General features: G+C 44.8%; 1 protein-coding gene across 6 annotated transcripts in view; it reads right to left on the reverse strand.

Annotated features, from left to right (window-relative positions):
• The window catches only part of Tnrc6c (trinucleotide repeat containing adaptor 6C), a 117,717-nt gene that overhangs the window by 32,924 nt on the left and 67,553 nt on the right, over window positions 1-17,240 (reverse strand). For all 6 annotated transcript variants that reach the window (XM_041635645.1, XM_041635644.1, XM_041635643.1 and 3 more), the window contains exons 5-6: window positions 10,592-13,192; window positions 1,466-1,678 (exon numbers count right to left, since the gene is read on the reverse strand). In XM_041635645.1, coding sequence (XP_041491579.1) covers window positions 1,466-1,678; window positions 10,592-13,192 — 2,814 coding nt within the window. The remainder of the gene's footprint in view (window positions 1-1,465; window positions 1,679-10,591; window positions 13,193-17,240) is intronic.

Genomic DNA, 17,240 nt, shown 5'->3' on the forward strand with positions numbered 1-17,240 from the left:
GCTCGAGGTTTTTTTTTTTTTTTTTTTTTTTTAAGATTTATTTATTACATATACAACGTTCTGCCTCTTTGTATGTCTGCACGCCAGAAGAGGGTACCAAATCTCATTAACAAATGGCTGTGAGCCACCATGTGATTTCAGGAAACTGAACTAAGGACCTCTGGAAGAACAGTCAGTGCTCTGAGCCATCTCTTCAGCTCCTCAAGTTGTTTTTTAACTACAGACTTGGAAACCCAAATAGATTTTATTTTCAAGATAAAAGCAAAGCAAGAAACATCAGAATACTATACTTTTACATCCTACTCCCAAGAAGAACACAATGACATCATTTATGCATCTTGTTTGGTGAAATGAATTCATATGGGTGTGTATAAAATGGTACAGACAGGTGAATGTCTATTACTGTAATGCTTGTTAACAGAAATGTTTCGGATTTTAGAATAGGCTATGTTAGGGACTAGAAACACAAAAGTCATTTATATTTCGTATATAATTTACATATATTTCCTGACGGAAATTCTATTTATTATCTGTAGTTCTGGAGGTTGAGTTCAGGTAGTCTTGTGCAAGCTAGGCAAAATTACAGGTCCAGCACATGAAGGGAATTTTTAGGTTTTGGTTTTTGTTTTGTTTTGTTTTGTTTTTTTTTGAGATAGGGTTTCTCTGTGTAGCCTTGGCTGTTCTGGAACTACTTGCTCTGGCCCGAGGATTAAAGGCTTGTGCCCCCCACTGCCCAGCTTTTCTGTGTTTTTGTTTTTGTTTTTTTTTGGTATCAGGACCACAGGCAAATAGTTTGCCATTGAGCTACAGCCTGGTAGCAGTAATAGTAGTAACAATAATAATAATTTTGAGACAGGGTCCCTCTCCATAGTCCTGACTGCCTGTCCAAGAACTCGCTATGTAGACCAGACTGGCCTCAGATTCTTGTGTTTTTGATGGGATTAAAGCCATGTGGTAGCATGCCCGGCTCAGCCTGGTGATTCTACAGAGCATTAGGTGATGTGTGATGTTCACTGCCATGTTGCTATATGCCAGCTTTTGCTGATGAGCACTGTGCTCAGGAGCCCCGCAGCCTTAGAGCTGTGAGAGACAACCCTTTCTTTCCTTTGTAAACATGTCATTTTTAGCCTGCCTAGAATTTGACTGATATAACATATGACATAGAATGTGCAATTTTCTACTCAGAGGGTCCTTATACTTGCACATCAAATAATCTTACTCAGAGTGTCATGTTGTTATTCAAAAGTGCCAGATTTTAGAGCATTATGGATATTATACAAAGGAATTTTCTGTGGATTTTATTTTTGAGACATGTATAGTCATGCCTGGCTTTTTATATAGATGCTGGATATTTGAACTCAGGGTCCTTATACTTGCACATCAAATAATCTTACTGATTTGTCTCCACAACCACACAAACAGTTTCTTAACTGCCATGTCCAGGCAAGCAGAAGGCTTATCTTACCTGGTTTGCACAGGGCTGGGGCAGCAGCAGGAGCGCTGGCTCTTCCAAATGGCACCACTGGCTCAGCAGGGTGATCCCATCCACTGCCACTGCTAGGAGGCTTCCCCCATGCTGCTGTGCCATTGTCGACCAGGGGAGATGGGGAGGACGGCTCTCCCCATGAGTTCTCAGCCTTGGAGTGCACACTGGGCATTTCTCCCCAGCCGGATGAAACTGGGAAAGAGGAAGGATACAAGTGAAACTGAGGTCAAACTGCAATCTTCCAATTCAAGTTGAACCCTTGCCACTCAGCACCTCCATGGAGCCCCTGCCCACTTCTGCTGACAGTGACAAGAACATTTCCCAAGACCTACAACACCACATAGTGCATTAGCTCAAAGAGATCTCAAGAGAAGACATCACATACTGTGGTCAGTTCTAAACGTCTGCTTTCAACATGACTATTATTATCTCAATTGTGAAATTTGTTAATTTTCTTACTAAATATCTTTAGTAAGATATGGGATTGGTTCCCAAGATACTCTATTTTATTTATTCTAATAAAATGCAGTCATTCAGATTAATGACAAAAGGACATGTAGCTATAAATCACCTGAAAGTACAAGCTCTCTGCTGAACAACAGTTTAAGCAAACTATCAACAATAACTGCTAAGTTACTGCTGGCAACTGCTATCTGTAATTACACAGAAAATAGTAACAAAAATTGAAGCAGTTTTACAAATTTAAGGGACAATTAAATGAAGACAATTCCCCAGCTGATAATGTGTACTGTGATCCAACAGCAGAGAGGTACTGAGTCAGCAGCTGAAAGAGTGAGCAGTGATTCTCTTGATCTGGTATTCCTCCATGTGCATGTCTCTGGAAGGCCAGACCACAAATTACTAACAGAAGAATCAAGTTAGAATTAAAGTATAAATAGTCAGATCATAGTAATTAATTAACTAGTTAATTAATTTTTGTGAAAAGTTTTGGTTTGTGTTAAAAAAAAATCAGTAGAAAATCCTACAAAACATGTGTATATAGCAAATGTTCATCACATTTACATTTAGCGCCTTGGTGGTAAGTGGGATATTACCTGATTTGAAAAGCAAGCAAGCAGTTTCCCTGGGCTAAGCGGATCTCTGGCAAGACTCACACAGACTCAGGGTCTAGCCCCCAGAAGAAATGTGACAAACTGAAACACATCAACAGTTCTGGTGCAGAAGCACTTCGCCTCACAGCAAATAATTTTAAATGTACAGCCTTAAAATGATGTCCACTGCTTAGTGTTTGTTAGACCAACCCTGACACCTTTTGGTAAAACAGTTGGATGGAACAGGCAGACCAAGTTTTATTTATACTTAAAACACTGATATTAAAATGAAGAAAATTACCCTTCATGGACTGGAGGATGAAGCATAGTGGGAGACTGTTTAAAGCACCCATGAGGCCCTGTGCTCCATCCTAAGCATTCCAAAACACCTTCCATCCCTCACTAAAACCCTCTGAAATTTTCAAATACTATTATTTTTTGCTGAAAGTTTTTCTCTTCGCAGGCGCGTGTTCACTTTTATGGGTATTCTTGGGCCATATTGTATTTCCAATACTGTTACCCATTTGTTTATTTTTAAGTGAAGGCCCTGTAGTGGGAGCCCATGTAGGCGTTCACAGGCTGTCACACACAGGCACCCTTCTCACTTCTGCAGCAGATCAGTCAATCCCCATGCCCTACAAAATACAGCAAAACAAAATCTACCCACCCCACCCATCACTATAAGAAGTTCAGATCACTAAGATCACCTCCCTGTTAAAAACTACTGCACTGGTGCTGAACACTGAATCCCTCCAGCTGGTGACTGGGAGGTAATTTTAGATTCCCGGTGTCTTGCTGATTCACACTGAAGAAGAATAAAGGAAGTCCCTGGAAGGTCTGGACGCTTGCAGCAAGGTCACTGTTCCTTTGCTACTGTTAAGACTTCAGAGATCACCAATCACAGACCTAGGCAGGGACACATTTTCCCACGTATCAGAGTAGTAAATGTTAGAAGTGCCTCTTCCACGATTAACTTACGTGACCTGTCTTTATAAACCTTACAATATTTCTGTCAGAAAAGCAAGCTTTGAAGCAAATAGCAGTGGATGTAAATGCAAAGCCAAGCTTGTAGTTAGCTTCAGTTTTTCCGGACACTGAGAGCCAACCACAGGCTTCTGGTGAGCAGTCTCAAACGTGCTGCAGCTACCACAGGTGACCGAGGATGTAAGAGTGGGCAGTCAGCAGGATGCATAAGGAGTCTGAACAAGCTCCTCAAGTGCTCTCACAGGGAGCTAATATTTAACCTTGGCACCACTGTGTGTCTACAGGCTACAGAAGAAATGTGGCAAATGGAGACTTCTTTTGGGGCTGGACAACAGCTCAGTCTTCCGGAGCCCATGGTGGGCGGGGTCCCTCATCTTGCTTGGATCAACTATATACTGCCCTCCACATGTATCTTTCTCCAATATCAACCTCTCTAAAAATCATCAGAGCATTTAGGTGAACTGACAGTGCTCAGGGATGAAATGGCCTCTGGTAACCAGGCCCAGGGCCAAAGGCCTGCGATCCCAGCACTGGCGGCTGAGGCAGGGTAGTTTCAGGATAGAAAGGATTAGAGTGAGACTCAAAACAAATATATTCCAGACACCTACCCCTCTACGAACAAACAGAACCTAACTCAATCTAGGTCCCACAGCTGCACTTAGAGACCATCTATCGCTGAGGACTTGTATCCTGAACAGTTACATTTATACTTACTGCTTCCTATGCGTCTGCAAGCTATTTAACTGCCTTGAGATACCATGTCCAAGTATACTAGATAATCAGGCTGCCTGACATTTTTCAGAATTTGCTTTAGCATCTTAGAAACATAAATGCTGTGTTTATGCTTTCTTGTTCTTGGCCACTTCTTACAGGAGGTCAAAACAGCAGCCTGGTTTCAATAAGATGTAGCAGCTTCAGGTTCTGTCAGACAGCCTGGCTCAGAATAAGCAATCAGGTCATGTCACAAGGAGAAACACGGTAACGTGCAGTACAGAGCTGTGACTTGGCATCCCATGTCACTATGGCCTGTGAGTGCTCCATAAGCAGTTGGGAATCTGATAAAATGACTGGTACAGAGACATTTCTCCAGGCTATTACTGCTGTTCTAACCCCAAGGTTAGGGGTGAGTCAGGTCCAAACAAGCCAGTTAGCCAAGCTACAAAGAATTTCCTAACAGACATGGATTTTACTGAGACTTCCAGGAAATTACTACCTATGTAAGATCAGGACAAAGCTGTCCTGTTGCATTTACCCTCATTTTGTTAAGACTGGGGAGATCGACACTTTACTTTTAATGACTAGCAATTTAAAAAGCAATTTATAATCCAAACTCTGATATAAATGGGGATCATGTAAAACCAGCACAGGCCAACAGCAAAGCAGTAGAATACCTACCTACAAAATACTAAGCTTATCAACGACAAAAATGTACTCAGCCACTAAAAATGATGTCTTTTGTCTGGACATGAAGAACCTATGACTGTCAGCCAGCTGTTTGTCACTTCTCTGGGGTCAGAGAACAGCCTCACCTGACAAGCTTGCAAAGACACAGGGCTTGGTGATTGGGATTCTGAGTTGACTTGCTTTAGGTCTGAGATATGAATACCACCATGGTAGAAGAGAGGCTGATATTCTACTGCTATACAATATACTAATCTTGACAGTTTCTATGCAGTTAATGACCAGATGGAATAAAACGTAATTTTGTCTTTGTTGGTGGTATCTAAATTCACAGCAGCCTCTATGATACTGTTACAGCTCTAAGAATATACAGACTCTAGAAACTGGAGAGGACACAGGAACTTTGAAATGTGTGTCACACTACAATTTTCTGGTTTTGTATTTGGCAGTCACGTGTGCTTTGACAAAATAGTTCCACAGTGAGTTCTTGTAATCCTAGTATTGGAAAGACAGAAGGATGCAATGTAGTCAAACCAGTAAGACCTAGGAAAATAAGAGACTCTATCTCTCTAAGGTGTTCTTTAGATGATGACTGCGGTTGTCTTCCAGTCTCCATACACATGTTCACACATATTTGCTTGCACACATGGTGAGATTACTCATCATGCTATGAGGACTATGGTGGTGACCCTTCTCATTTTTGGAGACAGGGTTTCAATATGTAACTCTGGCTGTCCTGGAGCTCACTATGTGGACCAAGGTGGCCATTTTAAGCTAACTCTTCCCAGAGTACATTCCGTCTTTACCACACACAGATCACAATGCCGAGACTTGGCTCTACTGGCCTCTCCCACTACACTGTGTTATTTCCGTTTCGAACCAGTTTTTCACATGTAGCTCCGACTAGCCTAGAACTTACATTATGAAGTCCAGGCTGGCCTTAAACTTCTGATCCTTTGCCTCCTGAGGACTGAGGTTAGAGGAATGTGCCATTAAACCATATGCTCCATTCACTGCATTTGCATTTTCAAATACCCCCTTCTTGGCTGTCCGAGAACTCACAGAGATCTATCCCTGCCTCTTGAATGCTGGGATTAAAGATGTGCACTATTCTGCCTGGCTTCCTTCATTTTTCTCTCCATCAATTGCTTTTCCTCATTCAAGTCCTTAAAATTTGAATTCCTAAAAACAGTCATTTATCAGTTAGAGTAAATGGGACCTAAGGGTTGATTCAGCAGTTAAGAGCACTTGCAGTTCTTTCAGAGGATCTGAGTTTAGTTCCCTGCACCCATGTCAGGCAGCTTACAACTGGTCTGTAACTTCTCCAAGAGATTCAATGCCTCTGGTCTCTGGAGCATCTGTACTGATGTAAATACACACCTCCATGTAGACCTATCCCTGCACATAATAAATCAAACCAGGAATTGCATGTTTAAATGTTCAAGCAGCAGTCAGTTAACATAATTAGATTCAGCAGAAACTGGGTCCAGAACTGTTGGCTAGTGTCAAAAGTTACAGTGCTGGGGTCCTCTGGACTGGTACAAGTGCCCTTCACTCTAGTAGAATGCTGCCGCGTAACACCAAGGCTTCTAATAGATAGGACTTTGGCCTTTTCACTAAAAATGTTGATTCACAGAAAAATAAGCACCAACTGGGAAACATCTGGGAACAATCTGTGACCTTTCATTCAGAGACAAAAGGACAGAAGGACCCATTTAGGACTCCTATGTGGCACTGACATTGGAAGGTACAGTCAACTGTGGAGTGTATAGAGTAGTGACAGCAGAGAAGTGAGGACAGAAGGGGACACTGTCCAGGCTTCACATTTAACTGTGACATAATACCCCACTCCCACCCCTCTTCTGTTGTCACCCTTCCCCCTGGCCTACAGGCCCCACAGGGCAGAGGCTTGGTTATTTTGCTATGTTCTATGACTTTAGCAAGAACACTGCCAAACCCAGAGCAGGCCCCACAGGGGCTAAACAATGACCATTTTAGTCACTATTGGGTGTATCACTGTCTGGAAGTCCTTTGGGCATGGTCAGCAATCTGTTCCATCTTCTTACACAGATATCACATCCCTGTTCTCACACCTTCTCTCTCCTCATGGCTAGTATTGGTGCCCTCACACTCCTGGCCACTGAAGTGGCCTGCCTGGGCACTTGTCCTTCTACAGGTTGGAGTATAGATCTTCTTCCCTAGTAAACAAGGGATCTCTCCATTTATATCCATGCTCTTCTCTATCTTCTCCTTTCTATTGACTTTTTTTTTTTTTTTTTTTTTTTGGTTTTTCGAGACAGGGTTTCTCTGTGGCTTTGGAGCCTGTCCTGGAACTAGCTCTGTAGACCAGGCTGGTCTCCAACTCACAGAGATCCGCCTGCCTCTGCCTCCCGAGTGCTGGGATTAAAGGCGTGCGCCACCACCGCCCGGCTCTATTGACTTTTAAATGTGTTCAGTTCTGCCACTTGAAGCATTTTCTTTGTGGGACTGGGGATTGAACCCAAGGGCCTTCAACATGATGGGAAAGTGTTCGTTCACTGAACCACAGTCCTAGCCTCTTAAGTATCTTAAGTCATCCCCTCCCACCCAATCTCCTGCCTGCTGTGTTCTGGAAATGCCAGCTTGTGTCTGGCCACAATGCTGAGCCACTCCTTTGCTTTCCCTGTCACTGTTCCTTTTAAGCATCCCCTCCATTTCACCCTGCCACTATCCCTCTCGGCTGCCATCGCTGCTTGCCTGCTTCCCCATGCAGATTCCCACTGAGTCAATCTTTGTTTTCTAGTAAGAAAAACCAGTTCTACAAAAAGTAAGTCTAGGCCTAAGTTTTCAAGCTCTTCCTACAATTGTTTCCTTTTCCTGCGGCTTCTGCCCTTGAGTCTCTACTCAGGTTGCCTATTACTGTAAGGACTTCTTCAAAATGTCCAACCACTCAAGAATTCCTACCTGTTCTTCCCATTTGTTCCCTGTGTACCACACGGAATGGGAGTAGAGGATGCAAAGAGCTCACAACTTTTCCTGACAGCAGTATGGAGCAAGGCTGCTACTGATGGTGCATTCAGCTCTACTTCAGCAGTGTGACTGGTCAGGGCAGTGTTTTAAGCCAACACCTTTACATTTTTGGTTTTGTTATTTTTTTTTTTTAAAGAAACTACAACCATTTATTTTTGAGGGGATGGGTAACTATGGAGTAATAGTGGAAGTCAGAGAACAACTTGTAAGTTGGTTCTCTCCTTCATCCATATAGGTCCCAGGGATCAAATTCATGCTTTCAAGGCTTGGGGGCAAGTACCTTTATCTGCCGAGACATCTCAAGGCCACTTAAGCCAGTAACTTACATGTGGCAGTCAACCAGTACTCAGCACCGGTTCTAGTGGCCTCTCTAAGCCTCTATGTACTTAGGACACAAGTGGAGGGACACTTTCCTACACAGGGAGCTCAGGATGACCATGAGAAACCTATATATAAGATACCTAGGAGAGCAGACATTTTCCTCTTGTCTTTTATGGTCCATTTAAACACAAGGGATCCCTGGAGAGATAGGTTAGTGAGTAAAGCGGCTGCCATGCAAACATGAAGACTCTAGTTTTGACCGCCTGCAATCCTAGTGCTCAGGAGCTCATGGAGCAATCAATCGTCTAGGTGGACTAGGTGAACCTCAATATATAAGGTGGAATGTGATGGAAAAAAGACACTTAATATCAATCTTTGACCTCTACAAGTACTAATATACATGTATACCTTCCACTTATATGTTCACATGTGTATGAACATGCATATACACACAAATATATTACATATATATGTGCACACACACACACACACACACGAAGTCCATAAAAACTATCATCCCTCACCCCAAACCCCAGCACTCAGGAGGCAGAGGAAGGCAGAATTCTGTGTTTTTGAGGCTAGCCTGATCTACAAGAGCTAGTTCCAGGACAGCCAAGGTTACATAGAGAAACTCTATCTTGAAAAACCACACACACACACACCAAAAAAACCCATACAAACCTAAAACCACCAAAAAACAGCAAACAAGCTCTAAAACCAAACTAAACCAAATTAATAACCCCACATACACAAAACAGGAAGGAAAAGCTAAAACCAGGAACAGAGCTCTACACCTGGGACCTAGTGACATATGTGGATGAGCAGTCCCCAGGACAGAATACCAAGAAGTAACCAGATTTTAACTCTGATCTGAGAAGGGTACATGACACAGCTCACTTATAGAGTGTAGCTCTGGGATAGGCAGGCTGCAGTCTCTGTTAATTGCACACCATGCCACATACTTAGAGCAAGGTTGCTCTGAGGACAGCATCCTTAAGTTCAAGCCTTCCCACAGGACCACTAAAAACACCAGAAATCCTAACTATAGGCCACAGCTCCTGTGGACCAGGTGGACAACTAGCTCTACACTGTCCTCTCAAGGACAGAATTTAAAGCACAACTACAGAACAAGGCTGCTTCAGGCCCTGGCTGTCTAAGGAACAAGATCATGAGGCCAGGAAGTCAATCCTCACTGTATCAGAGGTTTCAGAACACAGTTGTGCCATGATTGGACAGTATTACCTCCCACATCCAGGGAGTGCTGTGGTATAGTTCTCACAAACCACTCAGGCTCATTTTATGCCTGGAGCATAGTACTATGTACCATGGACCAATATTCCAGATAGAAACCTGAGGCTCCTGCTGGTTCTCCAGAGTGCACCTGTATTACCTATGCTTTAACATGAGCTCTTGTTCTCTTAAAACCACTTGAGTTGCCTATGGCTCTGGGTGGATTACCCCAATATCTTCTTTTTCACTTACACAGAGCAGAAACTTCAGACACAATCTTAGTCTGATTTGAAATTTGTCTTTCAAGTGAAATAAAAATACGACTTGGATAATGACTCAAGTTTTACAAATATTGTTTCATTTTCAGTGACAACCTTTAAAACTATTAGTGAAGCTTTTAATGGTTTTGCAGAACCATTAAACCAGATTCTCTGGGACTGACAGCCCATCCCATGAAGCGCCAAGACAATTTCAGGAAAGCCAAGGCTGAGAACAAAAAGACACACTAGTGCAAGGGGTCTGGGGCTTCACTGAAGAGGACTATGCTTCTTTTCTCCCAAATCCCATCAGTGCTGGCCCTGTCGTGTGAAGGTTAGATTACGGTATGGAGTAGACCCAGACTGTTCACACAGCACAGGGAAGAAGGAGCTTGTACCTGTACTAAGAACAAGTAAAGCTTCATCGGCTGGGCAAAAGCCAAAGAAATGCACAGAACCATGAACAAGGGATTTAGACAAAAAGACTATAGCTGCACAGCAGAAAGATCTCAAAGCTGCTCCTATAAAAAAAAGGGGGGGAGTGTCAACTGCCCAATGGTGGTGTCATTATTGATAAAGAACCCAGACAAACAGAGTATAGCACGGCAAAATAAAATTAGCCTGTGATTGCTGGATGGGTGCTGAAAAGGGCCAAACTGGCTAGAAACACTGGCCATACTGAACATACCCCATGCTTCTTTTCTTGGAAAGCCACTGAAGGACCTTGTTTCATTTGTTCACTTGAAAACAGCTACACTGCATAGTCATTTCCTATGAAAAGTATCAGTCCAAGGATTCACACACAGACACACAGTACACACCAGTGGTATAATCAGAGGGCCCCAGATTACCTGGCCCAAGCAGTGGTGACCGATTCAGCTGAGTGCCAGCCTGGTGTGAAGGTGGCGTCTCGGTTTGGTGTGTGGTGCTGCTCGAGGTGGGGGTCGTGGGGGTGACAGGGGTTGTGGTACTGCTCTGGATGACTGGATTGTTTCTGTCCCACATGTTTACAGTTTTATTGTTGTAGGTGCTTGGGTCCCCCCAAGCTGAGGTACCATCATCAATTTCCATTTTGCGTCGGATGGATGGTGGGGAAGGCTCCTCCCAGCCAGTTGCCTCACAGCTGTCCTTCTGCTTGACTGGCAGTGGCCCCCCAATCCACCCTGTCCCTGTCTGCTTAACAGAAGCAGCTCCTCCCCAGTTACTCACATTGTTGTCTTGGGGCTTGTGAGCCCAGTTCTGCTGGGGACCAGGCTTGAGAGACTCCCCCCAATTTGTACCAGGATTCACCTTAGCGTTTGTGCCACTGCCCCAGCCACTGGTCCCAGATCTCGTGGCATCATTCCAACCAGATCCTGACCTATTACCATCAGCATCCCATCCAGATCCATTTTTCTTCCCATCCCCTAGATGTCCAAGAACAGATGATGAATCTGCCCAGTCGCCTGCTCCTGCACTCCAGGCTGGGTTTGCTCTTTGTCCATCTCCCCAGTTTTGGGATTTGGGTTTCTGAGGCTCACCCCAGGAGGGTGATTTGTCCTCTTGGTTTACGGTCCCACTCCAAGCATGGCCACTCTTGGTGGCAGCAGCATTGTTAACAGCAGTAGAGCTTATAGAGTCCCCCCAAACTCCTGGGCCACTTGGCGCTTTGTTGTTGCTGTCTCCCCAGCTCGTGTTTGCTGGCACGGCGGCAGGTGGTGAGCTGACCCACCCCGATACTGAAGAGGTATTTGTACTGTTCATGATGGACCCATCACTCTTCCCCCCTGAGTTTGAAGGCTGAGTAGCTGCATTACCCCAGGCCTCTGTCCCATTGTCATTTTTCCTTTCAGACCTAGGGGACTCTTCAAATTCCCAGGCAGTGTTTTGCTTTACAGGAGTCTGTCCCCATCCAGTATTAGACAGAACTCTTGGGTCAAGATCGTTCCTTGGCAACTGGATGTGCCCTTGGTCTAGAACCCCCTTGTCTCGCCTCCTGCCCTCTCCCGTTCCTTCCCTCCCAGTGCTTCCTTCATTGTGACTGCCAGACCCATCGCTACTTCCTTCACTTGCTGTAGTTCCAGAAGATGTGGCTTTGGCCCATGAGCTCATGTGTTCACTGCCAGGCTGCAAGGCAGGTGTCTGGCTGGCAGCACTGGGACTATCCCACCCTGTTGATCCTTTCCCGTTGATGTCACTACTGGAATGCTGGTTTGGGGGCTTCCCCCACTCCCCATTCACACCATTAGAAGAGCTTCGGCTGGGGTGGCCCCAAGCTCCTGAATGGATATTACCAATGCCATTGTTGCCACTGCCCCTTCCCCAGGCAAGGATACCAGGACCTGTAGGAGGTCCCGAGTCCCAGGCATTCCCTCCATTCCCTTCCTTTTGCACAGCACTGCTGGATCCATTCTGTTTAGCACTTAATGCTGAGTTCACAGTGTCTCCATTCCCCTGATTGAACCCAGAACTGTTATTTCCTGTGGCAGGGTTACCAGGGGACAGTCCCCACACAGAACTGCCCATTCCTTCCCCACCACTTCCATTGCCTTGAGAGACTGATGATCCGTTAGCACCAGGAAGGCCTTGCAAATGGGGCGGGATGATGGCCCCCAGACCAACAGCCATGCCCCAGTTTGGCAGTCCGTTTGTCTGCATTGCATTGATAGGGTTTGGTGAAGAGTTCATGGGGTTAGTGTTATTTGGTCCATCAGTGTTAAGGTTCTGAGGTTGTACGCTGAAAGACACATTCTGAGAAGTGGACGTCTGTGGTTCTGTGCTCTCTTGGGGCAGCAAGTTTCCCCAGGCACCTAGGGTGCCCACTGGGTTCCCATTCTGGCTGCCCATATTCTGACCTATGGCACTGACTGGACTGCAAATACTGGAAGGGTTGCCTGTTGCCACAGTTCCTTCATGCCCGAGTACAGGCCAGGCAGCTGGGTTGGCATTAGGATTAAGGTTGAGATTAATGCCCGCATTGGAGTTGGAAGCACCCCAACAATTTTGACTTCTCCCATCTCCAATCATGTTGTCCATTTTTCCATCTCCACCACCAACAGAGCAGTGAGTCAGGCCAGAGCTGGAGCCTGTGGCTACACCCCACACTCTGGCCACACCTCCATTCCCGTTGGTTCCACCTGCCCCAAGGGCACTCTGATTAGAAGGGCTTTGGACGAGCGCACCATTGGTGCCATTATTGCCATTTGTCTTCTTGGGATGTCCTGTGAAGCTGCCCTGGGCGCTCCCTGTAGCCATGCTACTGTTCTCTGAGCCACAGTTGGAGGCAGAGTCAGTGTCTGTAGGACATTCTGAGGCAGATTCAGTCTCTGTTACTGGGATGGACGGCCACACCTCCTGGTCAGTCCTGTCTATTGTCACTTTATCCCAGCTGCAGTTGGCTTCACTTCTGTACGTGGGCTGCTGTCCCCAGTGGGAATTTTCATAATGCTCTGCCAATCCACTATGACCAAGATCTGAAAAAAGATGAAATCAAACTCAAAATTATATTTTCCTACCATTTGCCAATGAATCAACTAAGAACTCTAAAAACTAGCTCTGGGAAGAAATTTTTTTTTTCTTTTTTAAAATCTCAAGTTCTCAATTCTAAATGACAAATGCCAAAACAACAACTGCCCCCCCCCAAAAAAAAAACGAAGACACAAAAACTCCCAAAGCCTTAAAGGGGCTCAGTGGTAGAGCCCCACAAAAAAAAAAAGCCTAATAACTAATAAACTAATAACAAACTAATAAACCAACAAACCCTTAAGACTTTGCATGTTTTCTTAACAGCTATAGTGATGAAATTATGCTGACTGGACTAAATGAACAAGAAGTAACAACTAAAACTCAAGGATTGTTTAACTCAGCTAATTCTTAGGATTCAATAGTGGTTGAGGCTTGCAGAGGTGTCCTTATAAGGTAAAGGGTAGGTGGGTAGTTACTGCACCTGGTCCCTACCACTACCAGGAAAGGGCAGCAGTTAGTGGGTTAATCTGGATTTGAGAGACAGCATAAACCTCATTTGGGCATGTTACTCCAGAACATAGACCAAGTGACTTGGAAAGCTGCTAGCTTTGTGTGGGGCCTGGAACAGGAGAAGCTCTTCAATAGGTCCAGGCTGCTGTGCAGGCTGCTCTAAAACTTGGACCATATGATCCAGCAGACTTGATGGTAGTACCTGGGGTATCAGTGGCTGATAGGGATGCTGTGTGGGCCTTTGGCAGCCCCTATAGGTGAAACACAGAAGAGACCTTTGGAATTTTGGAGCAAGACTCCACCATCATCTCCAGCCAGTCATTCTCTATTTTCTTTTCCTTTTCTTTCTTTCTTTCTATTTTTTTTTTAATTTGGCTTTTTGAGACAGCGTTTCTCTGTGTAACAGTCCTGACTGTACTAGAACTCACTTTGTAGACTAAGCTGGCCTCAAACTCACTGAGATCCGCCTGCCTCTGCCTCCCGAGTGCTGGGATTAAAGGCGTGCGCCACCACCACCCGGCTCATTCTCCATTTTAAAGACAGTCTTGGCCGGGCGGTGGTCTTTAATCCCAGCACTCAGGAGGCGGAGGCAGGCGGATCTCTGTGAGTTCGAGGCCAGCCTGGTCTACAGAGCTAGTTCTAGGACAGGTTCTAAAGCTACAGAGAAACCCTGTCTCGAAAAACCAAAAAGAAAAAAAAAAAAACCCAAAAAGAAAAAAAAAAAAGACAGTCTTGGCCTGCTATTGGGCCTTTGTGGAAATGGAACGTTTGACCATGTGCCACCAAGTTACTATGTGACTTGAGCTGCCCATTATGAGCTGGGTGTTATCTGACCCACCAAGTCAGAAAGTAGGATGTGCATAGCAGTAATCCATCATCAAATGAAAGAGGTATATACATGATTGAGTCCCAGCACGTCCTGAAGGCACCAGCAAGTTGCATAAGAACCATATGCCCAAATGCCTATGGTTTCTATTCTGGTTAGAATGCTGCCAAGCATGTACCTATAAGCCTCATGGGGTATTCCCTATGACTGGTTGATTAAGGAAGTTTATTATGTTTCTGCATCTCATGCAGGAACCACTCATAAGTGAACAGCTGCAGCATTACAACCCTGAAAAACGGGAAATTTTCACAGTGGGCGGAACTTCAGCAGTGCACACAGTCATGCATTTTGTTTGGAAGGAGAAATGACAACATGTGCAATTGTTCACTGATTCATGGTGGCAGGATGGTCAGGGATTTGAAAAGGGCATGATTGGAAAATTGGTGAGACAAATATCTGGGGAAGAAGTATGCAGCTGGATTTCTTTAAACAGGTGAAGGAACATGAAGATACTGTGTCCCATGTAAGTGCTGATCCAGAGCAGAGGAATTCAGTAGTCAAGTAGATAGAAAGAGTTGTTCTGTGGACAGCGAGCCTCTTTCCTCAGTCATCCGTGTCACTGCCCAATGGGCTCATGAACAAAGTGGCCATGATGGCAGAGGTGAGGACTATGCTTGACAACATAGACTTCCACTCACAAAAGCTAATCTGGCTATAGCTGTTGCTGAGTGCCAACTGTGTCAACAGCTGAAACCAACACTGAGCCCCAGATATGACACCATTCCTCAGAGCTATCAGCAGCAAGCTGGGGGGGGGGGGGGGGCGCAGGTTGACTACACTGGACCACTTCCTTTGTGGAAAGGAAAACACTTTTGTCCTCACTGGAATAGAGAGCTATTCTAATTATGGATTTGCCTTTCCTGCACACAATGCTTCTGCCAAAACTACCATTGTGGGCTTACAGAATGTCTAATCCTCTGAGATGGTATTCCACACAGTGTTGCTTCTGACCAAGGAATTCATTTCACAGTCAGAGAAGAGCGACAGTGGGCCCACAATCATGGAATCCACTGGTCTTACCATGCTCCTTACCATTCTAAAGCAGGTGGCCTGATAGAAAGATGGAACGGCCTTTTGAAGACACAGTTATAGCACCAATTAAGTGGCAGCAGCCCGAGTATATGCTTTGAATCAGCATCCAATATAAAGTGTGGTTTCTCTCATAGCCAGGATCTCAGACTCAGGAATCAAGGGGTGGAAATGGGAATAGTCACATTCACTATCCCTGCTAATGACCTACTAGGGAAATTTTAACTTCCTGTTTTCATGACCTTTAATTCTGCTAATCTAGAAGTTTTGGTTCCAGAGAAGGGAGTGCTCCTGCCAAAAGATACAGCAAACATTCCATTGAATTGGAAGCTGAGACATCCCCCTGGCCACTTTGGACTTCTGATTTAAGTCAACAGGGTAAGAAAGGAGTAACAGTGTCAGGAGGAGTGATTGATTCAGATTATCATGGGGAAAGTAGATTGCATCTCTATAAAGGAGGCAAGAAAGATTATGTCTGAAGTTCATGAGATCCTTTGGAAAGTCTCTTAGTGCTACCATGCCCTGTGATTAAAGTCAATGGAAACTAGAAACAACCCAATCCAGGCAGGATGACAAAGGGCACATGCTGTGAGACAATGGTCTTTTATCCTGTCACTTTTATTATCTCTAACAAAATGCTGATTGGCCAGTAGCCAGGCAGAAGTATAGGCAGGCAACCAGGCAGGAAGTAGAGGCAGGGCAATGAGAACAAGAGAATTCTGGGAAGAGGAAGAGGATGGTCTGCAACCACCACTCAGCGCAGAGGAAGTGACTGCTTTGCCAGGCCAATCAGTTTATAATTAACGTAGGCCTCTGTGTGTTTATTTGGGACTAAACGAATGTGGGACCTGTTGGGACAGAAAACTCGGTCAGCAGACAAACACCTGTCAGGAATAAAGGTATAGTCACTCTTTCAGGGAAAGAACCAAGACCTGCTGAGGTGCCTGCTGAAGGTAGTGGAAATACAGAACAGGTAGTGGAGGAAGGAAGCTATAAATATCAGCTAAGGCTATGCGACCAGTTGCAAAAATGAGGACATGAGTGTTTCTGTTATATTTTAAGAATGTAGATAATTGTGTTTTCTTTTTTCAATTTCTTCCTTCCTTTTTTTCTTTTTTTCCCCTGGTTTTTCAAGACACAGTTTCTCTGTGTAACAGCTATGGCTGTCCTGGAACTCACTCTGTAGATCAGGTTGGTCTGGAACTCAGAGATCCGCCTGCCTCTACCTCCCAAGTGCTGGGATTAAAGATGTATGCTACCACTGCCCGGCCCTTTCCTCAGTTTCTTCTTTTTTTTCCTTTTTCTCTTTTTTTTTTTTTTTTGGTTTTTCGAGACAGGGTTTCTCTGTGGCTGTGGAGCCTGTCCTGGAACTAGCTCTGTAGACCAGGCTGGTCTCGAACTCACAGAGATCCACCTGCCTCTGCCTCCCGAGTGCTGGGATTAAAGGCGTGCGCCACCATCGCCCGGCTTTCCTCAGTTTCTTTATCATGCAATGTAACATCAATTAAGAAAGTATCAGTAGTTATCATATTTAAGTTTTCTAAAAGAATGTTCTGGAGCTGGCGATGGCTTAGTGGTTAAGAGCATTGACTGCACTTCCAGAGGACCCAAGTTCAATTCCCAGCACCCAC

The sequence above is a fragment of the Microtus oregoni genome, unplaced genomic scaffold, assembly GCF_018167655.1.
Source record: "Microtus oregoni isolate MIOR12 unplaced genomic scaffold, Mior012 000048F_ref0000485, whole genome shotgun sequence".
Classification (NCBI taxonomy): domain Eukaryota; kingdom Metazoa; phylum Chordata; class Mammalia; order Rodentia; family Cricetidae; genus Microtus; species Microtus oregoni.